This window comes from Alosa alosa, chromosome 3, assembly GCF_017589495.1.
Source record: "Alosa alosa isolate M-15738 ecotype Scorff River chromosome 3, AALO_Geno_1.1, whole genome shotgun sequence".
NCBI classification, from domain to species: domain Eukaryota; kingdom Metazoa; phylum Chordata; class Actinopteri; order Clupeiformes; family Clupeidae; genus Alosa; species Alosa alosa.
The window spans coordinates 23,569,527-23,587,882 of record NC_063191.1 but is presented as its reverse complement, the minus strand read 5'-3'; the positions used below and the strand labels follow the sequence as shown (position 1 = coordinate 23,587,882).

The window sequence follows — 18,356 nt, the reverse complement described above, 5'->3', positions numbered from 1 at the left end:
TAAATGTAGGGAGGAAATGCCTCGCCATCGCGGTGTGAAAAGCCACCAGGTTGGCAACCCAAAAAAGCTTTTCAATGTCACAGTAGCGAAATTGACTGAACGTGCCTGTTATCGATTAGTCTGCTTGTGAGGCCTTCTCGTGTGTGTGATTTCCCAAATCCAGGTGCCGGTGAATAATGTGAGCGACGGTTCATGCCTCACACACACCTCAGGACACATTTGCTATTTTCCTTATCAGTCAGATGGTGAGGCACTGCTTTGTTCAATTTTGTGTTAGCTGATCGTTTGGGCAATTCCCACTTATGGGGTCACCAGGTACTCTTCCTAAAGAGGGATCATTAGTATTTGTGGGCAACTTTTACATATTATTTATTTTTACTTGTCTTACTTGCCTTTACTCCTCACAATATATATACAATATTTTTTGCTTTTTGTTTTTCCTCTGCATTATTAACTAGGTCTAGTATATCAGCCTTTATTTTTAATATCATCATAGGCCTGTATAACTAACACACACACACACACACACACACACACACACACACACACACCATTTTATCGTCGCTCGTTATGTGCGATTTGAAAAGCACAGTTATCTTCGACGCCTTTGTTGTGGTGCTGTTATGGTTTTATCGTAAAATAATTAAGTAGGCTACATTTGATTTTGCAACTAGAAAACACCGAACCTCATATTTTCTGTGACCTATTTTAGGGGCTTCGGATTACAGGATTCACAAAACGGTCTCGCAACACCACGGCCATGTTATATTTCCTACTTCCCAATTGTGTCCAGTGCTGACAATATTTTCAACACATGTGAGCAAAGGCAAATTGCCCAGCTGTGTTGTATTGAATTGACACAGCATTTCAAAAACACAAGAGTCAGGGGCACAGAAGTAAGTAAGTTATTCTAAGAGGAAACCTGATTTGGAGAGTGAAAGTATGCAAACCTAGTTACTGCATAGTCTTACAGAATATGTCTAAAACAACCAAACTAAATTCAGTTTTAAGTTTGGACTTTCCTATGGCTCCACTGCAATAATATAACATTTCGCACATGCTACATCGTCTCCCTTAATGGAATAGTTCAGCTAGTGCCCAGACCACCAACCTAATTTAATGTTGATAGACCAGTGAAGTAATACATGGTAGTCTGGACTAATAATATTATTTCGATTGATGAATAGATTATTCATTGTCTTTGGAAATTATATTGCAATGAAATATATTAGACCCATGTGTCGCAACCTTCGAACACTGTATTTTTATTGAGCGATTATTTTGACAATGTAATTGGTCATTTGCTTGCAACTATAAAAGAATAAAAGAATAGCTACTTACTAAAATTATACTCAGCTTAATGCAAAAAAAAAACACACATTGCATGATTTCACCCAAAATGAATCAAAAGGCCATTTGTAGAATGGTCGTTGGTAGTTTGGCTTGAGCTCCACAGGGGTCTTCAATGCAGTAGTATAGAGTCACATTGCCCTCTAGTGGAAATGATTCCCTGAACATTAATAAATGAGTCCCAGCACTACACTCAAGAACAGGAGTAAAAACAGGCATTGTTTTTAGGACTCATCTATGCGTCTGGCTAACCCACAAGACGTAGACTAATTACCCTAGACAGAGACTTTTATTTTATCAAGTAGAACCGTATATGTTTAGGTCAGTTGTAGGCTATAGCGTGAAGCTCGTGGGATGCATCCAAATATTACATTATTAACATGTCATTTAATTTTGGAAGACTTCAAGAGTAAAATTCTCCCTTCTAATGCATGCACTTTGCATGTGCTTTTTGCATTTTTGTCCATTTGTCAATTTTGAAAAATAAAAAAGGTATTTTGAAGGAGAGTCAATGTGAAGTTTTGCCCCTCTCAAAGGGAAATGTAGTTGGTGAATAAACGTGACTTTCTCTGCATTGGGGGATGATTTCTTTTCAGTCTTGCTGACAGACAATTTACACGCCGCAGCAGCGTGTCTGCATTTTTGTTTGTCAGCAACAGACACAAACACCCAAGAAAGACGGTTTCAAAGAGGGGTGCAATTACAGCCCTGGCCCATAAACTCATTTAGACCAGACGTCTAGCCATCTCTATGACTTTATTGGACCACGTTTCTTCCTGCTTTAAAGCAATTATAGGTACAGGTCTGACAATAAATTGGGGGAACTGTGCAACACCTTTCCCAATCACAAACACTTTATTGCCGATACCCATCAACAATGCAACCTCGTCCAACATCCTTCTTTTCCTTTAAGTTGACCCCTAATTAGAATTTCATAACAATTTTCTTTCCAAACAACGCTAGCATTAAAAACAAGTCTTTATTTGCCAACTGAGTCTCAGAAAGGCAATAACAGTTACAAAACTAATTATCAACATTACCAGAATAAAAAAAAACATTTTATCTTAGTAAAACAGCACTATATTAATAAAAAAAAAAGACTTTCGGTGACTGCTTCAAATACCAAGACAACTCACAGTGGCCTGCACAGTGAACATTTTGCAATTTGCTGGTAAACTATGTGGCCGCCATTATCATTCACTGCGTGTGCATAAAGAGCCTCTAACATTTCGGCCAAGAGTGATATCGGGATCAGGATTAGGATATCAGAATCAGAATTCACCGAGGAAATACAGAATTTTTGAAGTGATGGGCCTGTGGTTTTCATTTGTCGTGCGTACTGGTTCGTAATGTTATTTACAAGAGCAGTTATTGATAAATACATTTAGAAATTCTTACGGAGATCCCATTCGATATGTCAAGAACCTCTTAATTGGCTCAATCTGCAAAGCATGCTTTTGATTTTGCCTATACTGAATAGTTGCCACATGCGTCTTCATCTCGCACTGTCAAAATAGTTTAAATTACACGAAATGTACATTTTTAACAGCTTTTAATGCTTACAAGGCCGGCAAAGATTGTAAGCTATTTAAAATGAATCATCACCCAACACCTTGTTATGCGCCAGGCTCCTTGAGAAAACATCCTTGTTCAGATATACAGAATAAGAATCCATGTGATTCCAATATGAAATGATTGGGGTTGTTAATGTTGCAGAGAAGTTCCTCGCCGACCCCAATGGACTATAAGAGTGTCAGAACAAAGAACATAAACAACAGTTTAGGTCCCTAACAGCGTTTAATTCTAAACACAACTGATAACACACATAAAAGGACGAAACATTTTTTCTGGCCGCCTGGGATATGTCAGTGTTGATCTTTGCTGCCCCTTTCTCTGTTCATCTTTTTCATTTTCATTCTTCTGTTCTGGAACCAGATTTTGACCTGTCTTTCAGTTAAATTCAGAATTCGAGCCACTTCATAGCGGCGATCCCTTGTCAAATACATATTATAGAGGAATTCCTTCTCCAATTCTAGAGTCTGGTATTTTGTGTAAGGACAGCGTTTTTTCCTTGTTGAACGTGCGTGAATCCAGTTAGCTGCTGGGTTACCTATAAGGGAGATATGTAGAAAGAAAAGGATGAATGTTGGCTAAATAAGATCAACAAGCTAATTAGTCCTACTTTAAGCTGTAGGCCTAGGCTTCTATTAAAAGACCAAACTATAGCGATCACTGCTGTTTACAAAACAACCAGGATCAATGATGAGTATATGCGCAGTTGCTTCATAGAGTGTATACAGTTAGCCTATTATCAGTTTCATAGTAAATACCAATTTACAGCCGGGGACACTTTCTCAGCCCATGGAAAGAGCCCAGACACTTTTATAGGTTAGTAAAACTCCAGTTTTACACACCCTGCTCGTACAGTTCTGAGGGCTGTAAATCACTGGGCAATTTATTTTACTTACTTGGGTCAAGTTGTTGTTGCTTCTCGTCTTTGGGCTCGCTAGGACTGGAAACATCACTGCCAGCGGGATCTTTGGTGGCTTTATCCGCGCATTCTGACACTGTTCCACATGTGAATTCAGGAGCGTCCGGGCTTTCGGCTTCAAACGTGGAGCACTCGGTCCTTTTCGATGCAGTTTCAGGCTTAGCACCATACTGTCGACTGCTCGCATGGAAACCGGAAAAAGAGACATGGTTCGAGATTGGGTCTATCCAGGAGCGCACATATCTGTTGTCTGTGCCTGTGATATGAGGCTGGTGAACGTAAGGGTGGTAAATCCCAGACACTGCAGCGGTCGACTGGGGGTGAACCGAGGACCAGGACGCAGAGAACACGGCTGACTTGGGTGCAAAGCTGCAGGAGGAAAATTCAGCGTTTTCTCCGCCGACACCTGACGGCCTGGAGGAGCTACTGTGGGAGCTCTGGACATATCGCGCGCCGTAAACATCCTCAGCTTCATGTCCCATAATAGAGTCCACATAATAGTTACTAAGAGCTGTGCTCGACGACATATTTGGATCCCTTCGCAGTCATATAAAAGGTTACACTGTTACGGAAACCTTCTCTCTCAACAATCATAGTATTTTTGCTGGCTTCATCTTCAGCGATTGGTTACATGAATCACGTGATCATATTTACCAATACAGTGAGTAAATCAATCCGCTGACCTGCAGATCTGTTCGATTTCGTAGTTTTAGTAAACATACGATGAGTGCTTAAATTATAATGTTTGTCAAACTTTAATTACAAAGCTATTCGGTGGAATTTGATGTTTAAAATGTGTTGGTGCTTTTAGAGTGTGACGGACTATTTTTTCCCCACATAGATTAATACACCCTTTTATTTCATAACTGACACTCATCTTTGATGTCTCTGCAAATAATTCCAACCAAGTGTAAAATCTTACAAGATATCGTCAGGAGGTAGGCTATGTCATATACTCGACCCTTGTAAAGTATTTTATAGACTACTGACTTGTAAGTCCTCGTAAAATAAATCTAATAACATGCTGTAAAATAACGAACCCACCAACGTTTCAATGCCGAATCTTACATTATACATTCCTCGAACAATCCTTCAATGAGAAGGAACGTTCATTTGTGAACATGGTCTTGTAAGTTTGACACAGGATGTACTATTTGTGTACTGATTGTATTTATTAAGAAGCTGGTCATAATGTTTTTATGTCCATCAATAAAACTTTTATGAGGTGCATTTGATTATACATTAATGTGTCCTTAATAAAACGGACTCCTAGCGTAAAAAAGTGAATATGTGTGCCGGGATAGATCACGACACACACACACACACACACACTTATTTTTTCTTCTTTTGACCTGGCGTGCGATATGGTCTCATAGACAGCTCTTATGACACGTAGGCCCTTTTATATTCGATGTCTAAATTGGATATATCCCAATTTTAATTGACGGAAGTCAAATTGCGCAATCGGTACATGTCACTCTAGGTAGGCCAAAGCTACTCCATAGATGTCAATATTAAATAAGCTATAGGCAAATGGGCTGGTTGACAATTAGTAGCTAATTGTCGAACAATATTTTTCTCTTAGAAGACAGAAGAAATAAAAGTGAATAAAACTGAAATACCGTGAAAGAAATATAGGCCTGTAATGAAAGTATGGCACTTTAAGTACTATATTTGATTTTCTTTATTATTATTATTATTATTATTATTATTATTATTATGCTCTCTTCAAACGTTCCATTGTACGTCGTTGTAACCAACTTCAAATTCATTACAAAGCCTAACAACTGTGTGTGTGTGTGTGTGTGTGTGTGTGTGTGTGTGTGTGCCTGAAGGAAAGACAGAGTTGTGTGTCTACCTACGCCAGGTCAATAGATGTCTAGATTGAAGAGAAGTGGAAGAAATGTAAATATATGAAACTTCACAAAGATTCTCTTTTTTTCGACTTTTGTATGTTTATAAGTAAACACAAACATAGGCTATAGTCCATTTAAATCATTCGTATCTGTCCATGTCGAAATATCTCAATAATAGCATTTGTTTTCTATAACCACATTGTTGTGCGCACACAGGCTAAGGTCTAATTAACATGTTTGATATGCAGTTAGGTTATCTTCAGCATTAGCCTACCAATAATCAGAAATGTCAGACTTAGCAAAAAAAGAAGATAATGAGATGCAGACGTAAAGGCTACATATGGGTTTGAGATGTTTTGGAAAATACTCCTGTAGCCTGATCACAGGCCTACATGGGCCAGCTAACCGCAAAACAACGAGCTGACAGTATCTTACATCTACCGAATTACCTGAATGGTACATTTCGCCTACAGAGCCAAGGAGGTTAGACTGTTGATACCAATCGATCCTAACATGATAACCTTAACGGTCACCTGTAGACAAACTTTTCGCAATTTTCTTTAATAATACAGTAGGCCTAATACGGGCCCCGGTGTTTATTGTGATTCATGTGTGTCAGCTGAATATTTGAGCGCATGTGTTTTTGAAAGAATTGATTTGGCCTAGGCTAGTTACTGGATATATTTTGTGTAGGCTACAAGGGCTCTGAGCTCTTTAGGGATACTAGTGATGACAATGTGTAGCCTATAGTGCTGATAAGAACAGCTAGCCTACATATTTGAAACTACAACAAATGAGAAATAGCCTATTTTGACAGAATCAATTTATTACTAGAAACATGCCACAAACATGCATTGGGAGTTACACGCACATTTTAACATTGGATAGGCTACCACATTTTATACAGGAACTTTTACAGTGTTGTGGTAAGAAGAAATGTAGGCCTATATATATTCAATTTGTCGAGAAATGACTTACTTTATTAAGACGTAATGACTTAGTTACTATTTACTTAGGCTACAAACAGTAGATGTGCTTTCATGTTCAAAACCAATGTAGATGGGTTTCAAAAGCAAAGGTTACGTGCGGCGATGTGACCATATCAAAACATACACTCCGCAGATGAATTTCTGTCATTTTCTATAATTTAAGACCTAAACCACATTAATGTTACCCTGTGAAATATATTTTAAATTACACAATGCTTTACGTTTAAAATACCACCAAAATACAATTAAAATGAAGTAGCAACAATCACAGTATCGCAAAGTGGAAAATAAAACTAGAAACAATGTCCAATGGTCTCCAGATAATCCTTTTTTTGAAAGGACCAAGAGGTTTCTGAAATATACATTCGTTTACATGCTCAAGAGAAAGTTAGGTTTGAGGTAAGTTCTCGAATTCGGTTTTCCCTGCTCATCTTCTTCAGCTTCATCCTGCGGTTCTGGAACCAAATCTTGACTTGTCTATCAGTAAGGTTGACACTTTTACTGATCTCTAGGCGGCGCTCCCGAGTCAGGTACATGTTGAATAAAAACTCCTTTTCTAATTCCAGGGTTTGATGCTTCGTGTAAGGACATCTCTTTTTCCGTCCACTTTTTGCTGTCAGCCAATTGCTAGTTGGTGTGTCAGTTTTGCAGTCTGAAATGGTAAAAACAGAATATATTAAATTCAAACGAGGGGCAGTCGGATGAGCATAGCATACAATAAACACTGCTGCAATGGAAATGTCCCATATTGCTGCACTACTGTGCATGTATGTTCCTAAAAGCAGACCCGTGCAGTTTCCTGACTTATTTGATATTCATGAGTTAAGTTCGAAAATAACAAATGCAATAAACAATGCATGTAATCACTGTTTACTGGGGTCTACACCAACACAAAAATCAGTAGATCGTCTTTGCCTATGACACCACTGTAGGGAACATCCCAATTGCATTGCATGATTATTACCTAACGTAGTATTTTAAGGCTCCCAATGTAGAACCGCACATGAGCTGCAAAATGTTGTGGAATTTTGTTCATTAGAAGGGTCTCATTAGCCTACAACAAAACCACGAATCAAGACAATATATAGATTACATTTTTAATTAGCTTCAGTGGTCCTACATGTACTATAAAACCTAGCAAAGAAAATGTTTGCTTCAGGAAAATCTCGTATTATTAGTATTTGTATACTGTAAATAAAAGAAGAAACATATCTGACAGATAGTGGCAACAAAATTTATTTATGCTAACACGGTCCGGTGGAAAACTGTTTCCTGTAAAGCGTTTTACTGCAACCTGAGTAAGGCTCTCATTAAACATTACGACTTTCGGGTTGTTTGTGTTTTATATTGGGTTTTATGATGCTGGAGCGTTCGTATTACAGCGCGACGCGATTAATCCTTTTATTGTACCCACCTTTCGTTTCCTTCTGTGGCAATTCTGGGCTGGAGGCAGACGTTTCAGTAGAACAATTCTTCTCCTCCTGTGACTTTGGATCGGGGCTCTCCACTGGGGTAGGTGTCCGTCTCGTCTCCCGGTTATGTGGAGTTTCAGGGATTTTCTTCTCGATGTCTACAAAAGACGTTGCTTGCGATTTTGGAATCACTCTGTTTAATTGCACCAGTGTAGCGTTCGGACTCGTTGACTCATGGCAGTATTCCGGTCTTTTTCCAGTCGCGTAAGTTTGGCTCAGTCTAAAATAGCCAGGGACAGGGATTTCTGGACCTTCAACGGAGCAGGATTCTGGAATCATATTCGAATACCCGGGAATCTCAGACGAACTGTCCTTTGCTCTCTTGTCGTACATACAGCAGTTGCTTTCTTCTTTTATATTTTGTGAAAATGTGCAAGTGGGAATCTGGCTGGATGGTTGCTCTATTCTGCAAGACCTATTCGGATCTGCCCAGTTATCAATTTGAGGTATGTAGGAATGGACATTCATGCCCATATTTTGGTGGTTAACTTCCCCTCTTTTGCCGAGAGACGGCATGAGTCCACAGGTTTGCATTCCGTAAGTTCCCATCTCAGCACTGGATGGCATGTACATGTTGCTGCTAGAATAAAAACTGTCTGTTCTGCAAGCCCCGATCAACGAATCAACCAAAAACGTATTGGCAACGGGAGAGCTATTGGGAAATGACATTTTGGAGAGGATTTTTTAAAGAGCAGAGATGTGTCCTTTGTAAGCTGACATATCTAGCAAAACAATCCCCCGCGTAACTCTGGGTGCCTCTCCACCACCACATGACAATCTCACCAATGAAATTTGAAAATGGCCTTGAGACGCAGCCTCCTTTCCCATCACGTGGACTCCTTGACACATGATTCAGATCTGCAGACGTGGTCAACAGCGACATCTAGAACACGGACTTGAAATTGATTCTAAGCCAGGACAAAAGACAGCATTTAACTCTCGTTCTGTTTATCGCGTAAACCAAGATAAAAAGGAAATCCTTATGGGACTCACAACAACCTGAAATACACGAAAACAAGTGGATATACACATTTTCAGTAGAAACTGTCCATATTTTCAAGCATGCTTGGCCATTCCAAGTTCAAGATGGAAAGAAATGATTGGTATTAAGCTATTTGTGTGTGTACTGTATCAAAATGTAGACTTGAGCTTTAGATCAATATAACGTGTCTTAGAATCGCTTTCGCTGAAAGAGAGGGCAGTGTGGGAATTCGTAATTGCAGTGGAAAATGTTTATTTAAAGAAGTAGGCATCTATTGTGGAAAGGGTGATAGGATTCATTCATTACATTTTGCTTTAACTTCTCCATATCGATTCATTTTGCACAAAATTAACACTCTACAATAGAGAGCAACTGCGTTTTTACCTTCATCTTTGAATTATAGATAGGCCTAGTTTAATTTAATAAATATTTTAAAGATATTGGACGCCATTTGTCTAGTCACTGTATTTCTCGACAGCCGGGCGTAACCTATTAATAAGATTCAGAAAATAAATAATTTAAGAAGAATTGAGTAGGCCTATGTAACACTCACAAAATAAAACAAACAAACAAAAAAACAATGTTGATGTGTACTATTGACTCGACAGCTTCTATAGTGCAGGTATATTTCAGCTCCTCTTGAACATTTAGCTTGTCTGTTGAAATTGACCGACATAACACATTTTCAATTAGGCCCATTTAGAGGGCTACCAAGAGAAGTTAAATAAAAACGAGGAAATTGTTTGACATGCAGTATATAAACATTGAAACACTGCTTTTTACCAGGCCCATTGCATGCAGGTCAGGTGACTGTAACAGATCAACAAACATTATATTGCATTGCCTGCAGGATTGCAGAACCGGAACATTGAATGTGAATTTAAAATGTACACTGTCTATGCAGACGACAATGAGAATACACATGAGCAGAAAGTATACAGGGTCATAAAACATGTGTGATATGTTGTGGGTATGGTCCAAAGCATGTTCAAGTTTAAATGCACTTTTTTATTATTTTGATTAACTTTGCATAGCCATTATGCATCTTAGGTGACCAGCATATTGTTTGCACTATAACAACAGAAATACATGTTTTTTAAAAACAGTTTTCTGCTGTAAAAGAAAACTGTTGCTGGTTTGTGGAAAAATAGTGAAGTCTACTTTTGAAAATGCTCTTAATGTTCTAAATAAAAGCATCTGAACTATTACACGGCTGTTTTATCTCGCTTTTCCCCCCATCAATGCCTCTTAATACCAAATGGACATTTCAACTTCTGGCTCCTAGTCAACCCCTTACCTCTGTGTGCACGAATATACTGGTTTAAATAGATACTATTGCAATTAAAGATTTTTTTTACAGTCTCTCTCACTCTCTGTCTACGACTCTCTTCGTGTGTGTGTGTGTGTGTGTGCGTGTGCGTGTGCGTGTGTGTGTGTGTGTGTGTGTGTGTGTGTGTGTGTGTGTGTGGCGCGCGCGCGTTTTCTCTGAATGTTACATCGCTAATCGCAAACATAATTACTTATCAACATATTTCATAGTTATACGATGTGCAGATCTATTCTCTCTCACTTTCTCTTGTAATATATGGCGTGGTTGTAGTAACACGTGCTTATTATGTTATGCGCTACTCCCACAAAAACTCACAAACTAGGCTTATCCAAGAGGAAAAAGATACTAATGCCATGCAAAGACACCTGATACAAGTATACTGTATACCAGTGTTGCCTAAATTATATTTAACATGGCCTACATTCACTAATAGTAGCTATTATTGCAATAAACATGACATAAATAGCACCAAATACTGCAATAGCCTTTTCGGCTATTTGGAGAGGTCCTGTTCTAAAACATTATTCTTATAAAAAGCACCCCATGATTCATATTTGCCTATCTGTATTTATTTGCTTATTCCTCTCAATTGTTTACAATTGTTTGTCATATTGAACGTTTGAAAATCCACAGAGCATCTTAAACTAAATACTGTTATATATTTGAGTATACCGCCCTTATAATTATAGACCAACGACAGTTAGGAAAAAGGATAAATTATTTTTATAGGTTGTATCAGAACGATTTGTAGATTGTTGCAAACTTCGATTTTGAAAATGCTGCTTGCGCTCCTTCATCTTAGAGGATACAAAACAAGTACCCTTTCAAAAAAAGGCTAAAGCCTATATTATGTATAAATGTAAATTTTACTGTAATATAGATGCAGGCTAAAGATGAATTGTATTGTATCCTGATCTGATCTGCGACAAATAGGCCATTTAAATGCACCTCTATCACATAGGTGCACCGTCTACAACACCATGGGCCCACATAATTTACAATCCAAACCTACAACACAGTTTCGCAAGATTAACATGATACTGCTTTCAAGAAAACGTCATATATGTCAAGAAAAAATTAAACACATTTAAAATGGATTTATCAAAATAAGCAAACATAGTCTAATAATGCCACAGACGCAATAATATCCTGCTTGCATTTTATTTTGAATAATGAAGACAGAGAAACACAAACACTAGTAAAGTTATCCACTGCAACGTTTGTAAACAGTTCAGTGGGAGTTTTCGTAAAATTATTTTTCTTCCCTTTTTGAAACCAACAACAGAGTTAAGTGCAGTGTGACAACCGAGATTCATATTCAGCCTAAAAACTTGCTGTGCGCCTGCCCTCATGTGGATAAAGTATGTAACAGCAGATTAACACAATAGGCCAAGCTTAAGTTCAATGCATGTTCTTTAAATAGCATGTAACCCGCTGCAACTTGTTGAGGCCAAGGACGTACCGTTACAACATTATCTTGAGAATGTGTTAAACACGACTGTCTTTGCACCTTAAGAGAGGTTTGATATTTAAATGTCCAAAACGGAGAAATGAGACAGTTGTGCATGGATAACAATGGGCATGCTTATTCAAATAAAAAATACAAAAACATTTTCAGATAAGGATAAAACAGTTAGGTATTACCCCTGACTGGTTATAAAACAATGCTGAAATAGAAATGTTGAAAATTGTGGAAAGGCGGTCCGACCAATATAGCTAACCCGCATCATTGATCTATTCAGAGCTATACAAGTATCTTGAAAATTAAATATCACATCTAGGCTATTTGGAAATTGTTTCATTTTACAGCCACAAAACGCGTATGCATGCATTTATTAAGATGCGCTAAGATTGTGCAACTCCGTTCACGACCGGTAATTAAGACTTAGGGTTAACCCAGTTTGGTAATTCATCACGACCAAGTAATGAGTAACAAATGCTTCGAGCAAAGTGTATGCAAGAACATAAAAATGTTTGAGTTTATAGTTTCTAACTATTAAAATGAGGCCTATGCTGTTTTTCCTCAACCTAATTGTGAACATTGGATTTCAGATGGACAAAAACACCATGATTGCATGTTGCCACAATGCTATATCGAAATAATTCCTTTCTGACAAAATGTCGTCTAATTTGCTATCAATAGGTCTATTTCAACAGTATTTACTTCTCTTACTTTCTTGATTATCACGATATTCCTCTGATTTTTTCAAAACCAAACTGGCTACGTAAAATGTAAAATGGCTACTTATTCGTCCTTATACACTTTAGGACAGTCTTCCGAATACCATGTACACTCAAATGCCATTATGCCAATAAGAATGGGTCATTGCAGGTCTTGAAGCTTCACGCGGAGTTGTTTCTGTAAAAAGAACACGCAGTTTTAAGGCAAGGAGTAATGGCAGCCATGTTGAGATCCTGCTGCAGTGCAGATAATCAGAGGGCGTCTTTCCCAAAGCAGCGGCTATAGTTATTCAAAAAGGTTAAGGGTGACGACCTTGACATTAAGGAAGTTCAAATGCAATATTTTGATTTTACATTAATATATACATATACATTAGAATTGCCAATAGGTAATAATAATGATATAATTTCTAAAAATAGACTCAATTATCCATGTCCAAATTTGGGCCTGTAATTTAGATAAAGAAGAGTCCACACTGAGCTTCCAGCTCAATGGCGCAGGAATCGCTCTCCCTCGGTAAACAAAAGTTGATTTGAATATAAGATTTTCGTTATTTTTCCTCTGAGATTTTGCAGTGTGTGTGTGTGTGTTTCATAAAATTAACTAGCTACATCGCTTTGTGGCTTTTCTGGACAGAGTCGCATTTGAAGTCACCAGAGGGTCCAATAGCCCCCAATTTAGACATTTACAGCTGGGGTTTTATTAGTCTGTCTAGACGGTTCAAGGTTTAGTAAACACCCTTAGTGTAAAACAACATAAAAGGAATAAAGGAACTATAGTACTCGTGTAGTTATTATTGGCCAGCCTACAGCTGATGAAGAGCTTCATGGTTTGGCGTATAGCCCTCCGAAATGCATACCTTTTAGCTACGGCCTAGCATCAGCCAGGGGTTATTTTTGCTAAACGCAGGTCTATAAATGTTCGTTCTGACTCATTTCCATTGGTCATCACACACTGACCAAAGTCTAGAAGAGCTCTGAAAGGTATTCTGTGTCCATCTAAATATAAATAAAGGATAACCGTCTTGATGGAAAACCATGAGTTGGAGGGGTACACGGACGCACAGAACGAACTAATTGTTTGCAGTGTTTTTGGTTTATTTAACACATTAATACATCACATGCGTCTAACTAATGCATACATAATTCCACTATTATGAAATTACGTGTTGATTACTGTAATCAAAGTATCTGTTGCGTACTGCAATACTCATGAGGTTGGTATCACAATGAAACAGCCATTTAAAATGAAATAAATAAATACGATTGATACAAGAGGGTTACATTTCAGTGGCATTCACCATTAAATGAGAAAGTACGAAAAAAGATTGTCGAGTTGCCCTGGATGCTTTCACTCAACTGGATAATGCATACGTCGACTTTACAAATGTCTTAAATAATTTCCCTTGTTTGAGGTATTGTATTCACGACTGTGATACCAAAGGCGTTGCATAGTTTCAAGAAACACATCAGTCCGGCCTGTTGACAGCATTGGGTTTAAGGTTGCAAAAGGCTATCTTTCCTTTCAAACGACTGAAGCCTCCCAACAACACCTATATTGGTGGTATTATAATGGAGGTCATGAGCACGAGTCTGCTGTTGCATCTGAAGTAGTTTTAACTCAGAACAAGGGGTTTCCAGTAAAATACTGAAGCCGATCTCGGTTGAGCTTTTTCTCCTTCATTCGTCGATTCTGGAACCAAATCTTCACTTGCCGGTCTGTAAGGTTAAGCATTCTCGACAGTTGCAGGCGTTTCTCCTTGTTGATGTACACATTGAAAAAGAATTCTCGTTCAAGTTCTCGGATCTGGTACTTGGAATAGGGACATCTCTTTTTCCTGGACTTAGATGCACCTGTAAAGAGATGTAACGTTTTTTAATAACACCTTCGTGTCTCAAAAGTCTTTCTGAAAGAAGGACAACAATTTGAGTGTATTTGGGTCGCTGTCTCTAAATATATAGGTTTACTTTAAAAACATGTAGCCTAGGCTATGACAAATCTGCCCCCCCACACACACAGAGCAACATACACTTAGAATCTAAACTTTAAATACATATAGTATACAAGGAATGGCTAGCTCATAAACACACACACAGGAATACGCGCACACACACACTCACTCTCTCTCTCACACACACACACGCACGCGCACAAGAACAATACTATGATTCAACCAGCGACTGACTTTGCGTTCAATATAAGTGACATTGTTTCGTGAAAAACACACTTTCTAAAACAGAAACCCTTTCTTGTCCAAAAACATGTCTATGCCAATGATCTACGTGTAGGCTAAATATACATAAAAGCGTATTTTAGGCTATCCCACATCGTAAGAATTTAGTTGAACTCGACTGATTCGATTCATGCCACAAAGCATTTTCTATATATAGTATACATCGCTACCATAGCAGTCACCCACCTAAAGCGCTTTCCCATCGTAAATGTTTTTACAACAGAAAAGTAAATCTTATTGGGTATATAAAAACCTTTGCATGCTTATAAATCGGCACATAAAACCGGTCGGACAAAGTAGTGGACCAGTTCTATGCCCTATAATGCGTGTACCTACTTGAGCCGTTGTTCTTGTCATCCCCGCAGTTTGATATTGAAGATTCCTCCTCTGTGTTTTCGGTTAGGTCTTGTTTCGACTGCTCTGAGGTATCTGAAGACTGTTTATTACATGCGGCATCTCCGGGGACACTGGACTCTGTCTTTTGTTTAGAGTGTTCAGGGCTGGGCTTCTCAGAGTTAACAGACTCAAAAAACTGGTCAAATCCTTGAGGAAGTACACCGTTCCTGCCGACATTCGTGAAGAAACTGCAGGACGAGTTGGTGCCGCTGTGGTGGCTGTACAACGAATCGTTTTTAAATAGCATTTCCGCTCTGTTTGATGACTGGATTAGATCTCGGTGCATTATCTCGTCCGACGAGTAGTAGGAAGCATAATTGCCCCTGTAATGCCATTTGCTCGGGTGATCCAGTCCATAGTCCCTGAAAGACACTTCCCGAACAGGTTGGACTTGAGCTATGTTGGAAGAATAAGGAAAATTAACTTGACACGACGTAGTCTGCGGTAAAAACGACGAGACCGACGAAAAATCGGGCGCTGATACATAATACGTGCAACTTGGCAAATACATATTTGACGCGCAGCTGCTGCGATCATCGTACTCCGTCATATCTCCCTTTTGCGGTAGAGAAAAGGAATAGGCAGCTTGAGTGAGTTAAACTTTGTCCATCTATTGCACCATAGGCGTGTGGACAGGACCCGTGAGGGAGAAAAAATCGGAAACGTAGGCTGACGTGCAATTCATCTTGATCGATTCTTGAGGTAATTGTGTCATGTGATCCGGTAAAGAAATTACCATATATCAATATCAGTCATTAAGAACTGTCTTAAGCAACTCATAGGTGAACGCACACAGCAGGTCATTGGTTACCGGCATTTTGCTGTAACTCCCCTGTTAATCTTTGGCTTCTCCCGTATGAATAATAGGGCGTTGGTAAACAATCACTGCATATCCCATCCAAGGCATATGTCTACCTATACACATTGCAGATTGAAGTAACAGTTGTGTAACAGTGTCGATGTGATTCATGCAGTACATTTGTCTGAATATTTCGTATTTAAAACAAGCATGTCACTTAATTTTAAACAAACTATTTTTTCTGCCAGAAATGTCTTTGACTACAGAGAAGCATTGTAGATCATACCCTAGACTAAGCCAGTGCATTGTTTTCACCATTATTATTCGCAATTTTAAGTTGCATACTAATATATTGTATTCAATTGCACAAGAAAAGCTGAAGTCAACTTTCGAAAACGCCAAGGCATTTCAAGAACTATATTCCTGACATATATAGGCCCGGTTTTTCAAGTATATTTTAATGTTTCTTTGGTATCAGGGTGCCATAACGCATGAAAGAAAGAGCCGAGAAAAAGGATCAACAAAATTGAGGAAGAATAAAGTAGCCAAGAGGAATAAAGTAGCCAAGAGGAAGTCAAAACCTCTCTCAAGAATTTAAAGACTTTTTGGATTGGATAGAACATCAGGGGAAAGTCATTTTTGAAATGTGGAACTTTCTGTGCATATTAGGGTTTTAGCTGAGGAATTCTACACATACACACACATACACACACACACACACACACACACACACACACACACACATGCAAAGAATTGAGCAAAATAATAGATTTACTACTTTACCCATGTGCTACTTTAGTGCACGTTTGTTTTGTCCAAATCCAAAGACAAATATTCAAACTTTATCCCAGGAATAACAGGTCAATTAAAATGTTGAAGGCCGGCATTGATGGAGACATTTAGATATCCACACTGCCAAGTCCAAAACAACTCTTCTGGCTTTGAACGTCTGCTGTCTGAGACGATGTGCACCCAGACATCACCAATACCCGTCAGCAGTCAAATCATTTTATTGCACAGACAAAAGGATGCGTTCTAGTTTAAGTGTATCCAAGACACTTTACCATGAAACGCGCACAGAGCCACATTGTTGCCATTGCATTATCCAGCGGAATCTTACGATATTCTGTTCTGATGATAAAGAATATATGTATACATGTAAATTGCATTTGTACATGCATTCAAGGCTAAAACGCCATGTGCGTAATACGTGTTTATCAATAAATGTAAGGTATTAACTGCTAAATTGATTTGGTTTAGCCTACATTTGGGAACGATGTAGACATTTGAATCCACATTTGCACCTGTAAGTATTTCTTTCATTTTCTGTCTTTACATAATGCGTCTGGCGCTTTTTAACAGCAGACTAAAATATTGTATGAATTTATTTACTGGCATGTTGTTTGAAAACTCATGAACGCAAAGTTTAAATTTTTAATGTAATTTAAAGTGATAATTCCACTTCACACATGGTTTTAAAATATTGTTGCAATTAGTTGCCTAGCCTACGTATAGCCGCATTGTAACACTGTTTCTTTTGTCAGTGGAAACAGTGAGGCCTTCTCTAATGGTCTGCGGTTTAACCATAAGGTGGGTGGAACACACTATAGGTTGCCATAAAGCTACCCATCTCATACATTTCAAAGTTTTAGATATTTAACTGAATTCAAGTTAAAGTGTATGCGCTTAATCTAAATGCAAAATTATACACTAACTTGACCTTAACTTTGTTTTGGCGCCCCCAGTATCTGGAGCGCATGAACAGGCAGTGTCTGGCGGTGTTTTCTTAAAGGAGCTTGAAAGATGGAAAAACAACCTCAACCCCATTTGGCGATCCACAGGCTTTTCGACTGGTCAGATCTGAAGAGGGGCGTCTCGGGAACATTGTTAGAATTATTCCATGGATGCACCATTTTTAGTTGCAAATAGTTTCCAATGGTAATGTTAACTTGATTAATATCTTAGTTATTCCAAAAGCAAGGAAGTAGGTCATCATAGTTTCTTATTAAATTGTTGTGTAATTTCCAAATAAAGCAGTATTGTAGGCAAATAGCTGTTACAAATGCAAAATATGTTGTATATGTCTAAAGACTATCTATCCATGTCAACGAAATGGGCACTTGGCTTGGCCTATAATAATACATTTGTTTAATGGAAAACAAATTTGAATATGACAAACAATGTAGCGTACTGTTGCTTGAAACACATGACTGCATACGTTTTTGGCCAAACGTTTTACTCGCTGTCCTCATTTGCTTAATTTGAAGACATTTAGG

At 38.4% G+C, this 18,356-nt stretch overlaps 3 protein-coding genes and 1 long non-coding RNA gene across 6 annotated transcripts; 1 reads left to right on the top strand and 3 right to left on the bottom strand.

Annotated features, from left to right (window-relative positions):
- Positions 1-2,089: 2,089 nt before the first annotated feature.
- On the bottom strand, positions 2,090-4,414 carry hoxd9a (homeobox D9a). Its single transcript, XM_048240155.1, has 2 exons — positions 3,819-4,414; positions 2,090-3,460 (listed from the first exon to the last, which is right to left on the bottom strand). The coding sequence occupies exons 1-2, from the start codon at positions 4,366-4,368 to the stop codon at positions 3,216-3,218; spliced, it is 795 nt and encodes a 264-aa protein (XP_048096112.1). The 5' UTR covers positions 4,369-4,414; the 3' UTR covers positions 2,090-3,215.
- A 2,127-nt stretch (positions 4,415-6,541) lies between these two features.
- Positions 6,542-8,922, bottom strand: hoxd10a (homeobox D10a). Its single transcript, XM_048238322.1, has 2 exons — positions 8,101-8,922; positions 6,542-7,338 (listed from the first exon to the last, which is right to left on the bottom strand). The coding sequence occupies exons 1-2, from the start codon at positions 8,825-8,827 to the stop codon at positions 7,064-7,066; spliced, it is 1,002 nt and encodes a 333-aa protein (XP_048094279.1). The 5' UTR covers positions 8,828-8,922; the 3' UTR covers positions 6,542-7,063.
- Positions 8,923-11,615: 2,693 nt separating this feature from the next.
- On the bottom strand, positions 11,616-15,857 carry hoxd11a (homeobox D11a). Its single transcript, XM_048240083.1, has 2 exons — positions 15,222-15,857; positions 11,616-14,505 (listed from the first exon to the last, which is right to left on the bottom strand). Exons 1-2 carry the CDS (start codon positions 15,829-15,831, stop codon positions 14,273-14,275), a joined length of 843 nt encoding a protein of 280 aa, XP_048096040.1. The 5' UTR covers positions 15,832-15,857; the 3' UTR covers positions 11,616-14,272.
- On the top strand, positions 15,736-18,139 carry LOC125292679. 3 transcript variants are annotated; one of them, XR_007193252.1, is made up of 4 exons: positions 15,736-15,983; positions 17,341-17,386; positions 17,625-17,670; positions 17,826-18,139. It is a non-coding gene; the product is annotated as an uncharacterized LOC125292679 (long non-coding RNA). The 3 variants fall into 3 exon arrangements; XR_007193251.1 differs by having other exon boundaries at positions 15,736-17,386; XR_007193250.1 differs by lacking the exons at positions 15,736-15,983; positions 17,341-17,386 and having other exon boundaries at positions 17,400-17,670.
- Positions 18,140-18,356: the final 217 nt, after the last annotated feature.

Bases quoted from the DNA above. Each gene is read 5' to 3' on its own strand.
- hoxd9a (XM_048240155.1), bottom strand. From the start codon at position 4,368: ATGTCGTCGAGCACAGCTCTTAGTAACTATTATGTGGACTCTATTATG. The intron at 3,461-3,818 runs GTAAGTAAAATA...TCTCCCTTATAG, and splicing joins GCAACAACAACTTGACCCAA to GTAACCCAGCAGCTAACTGG.
- hoxd10a (XM_048238322.1), bottom strand. From the start codon at position 8,827: ATGTCATTTCCCAATAGCTCTCCCGTTGCCAATACGTTTTTGGTTGAT. The intron at 7,339-8,100 runs GTGGGTACAATA...TTACCATTTCAG, and splicing joins GCCACAGAAGGAAACGAAAG to ACTGCAAAACTGACACACCA.
- hoxd11a (XM_048240083.1), bottom strand. From the start codon at position 15,831: ATGACGGAGTACGATGATCGCAGCAGCTGCGCGTCAAATATGTATTTG. The intron at 14,506-15,221 runs GTAGGTACACGC...ATCTCTTTACAG, and splicing joins TGACAAGAACAACGGCTCAA to GTGCATCTAAGTCCAGGAAA.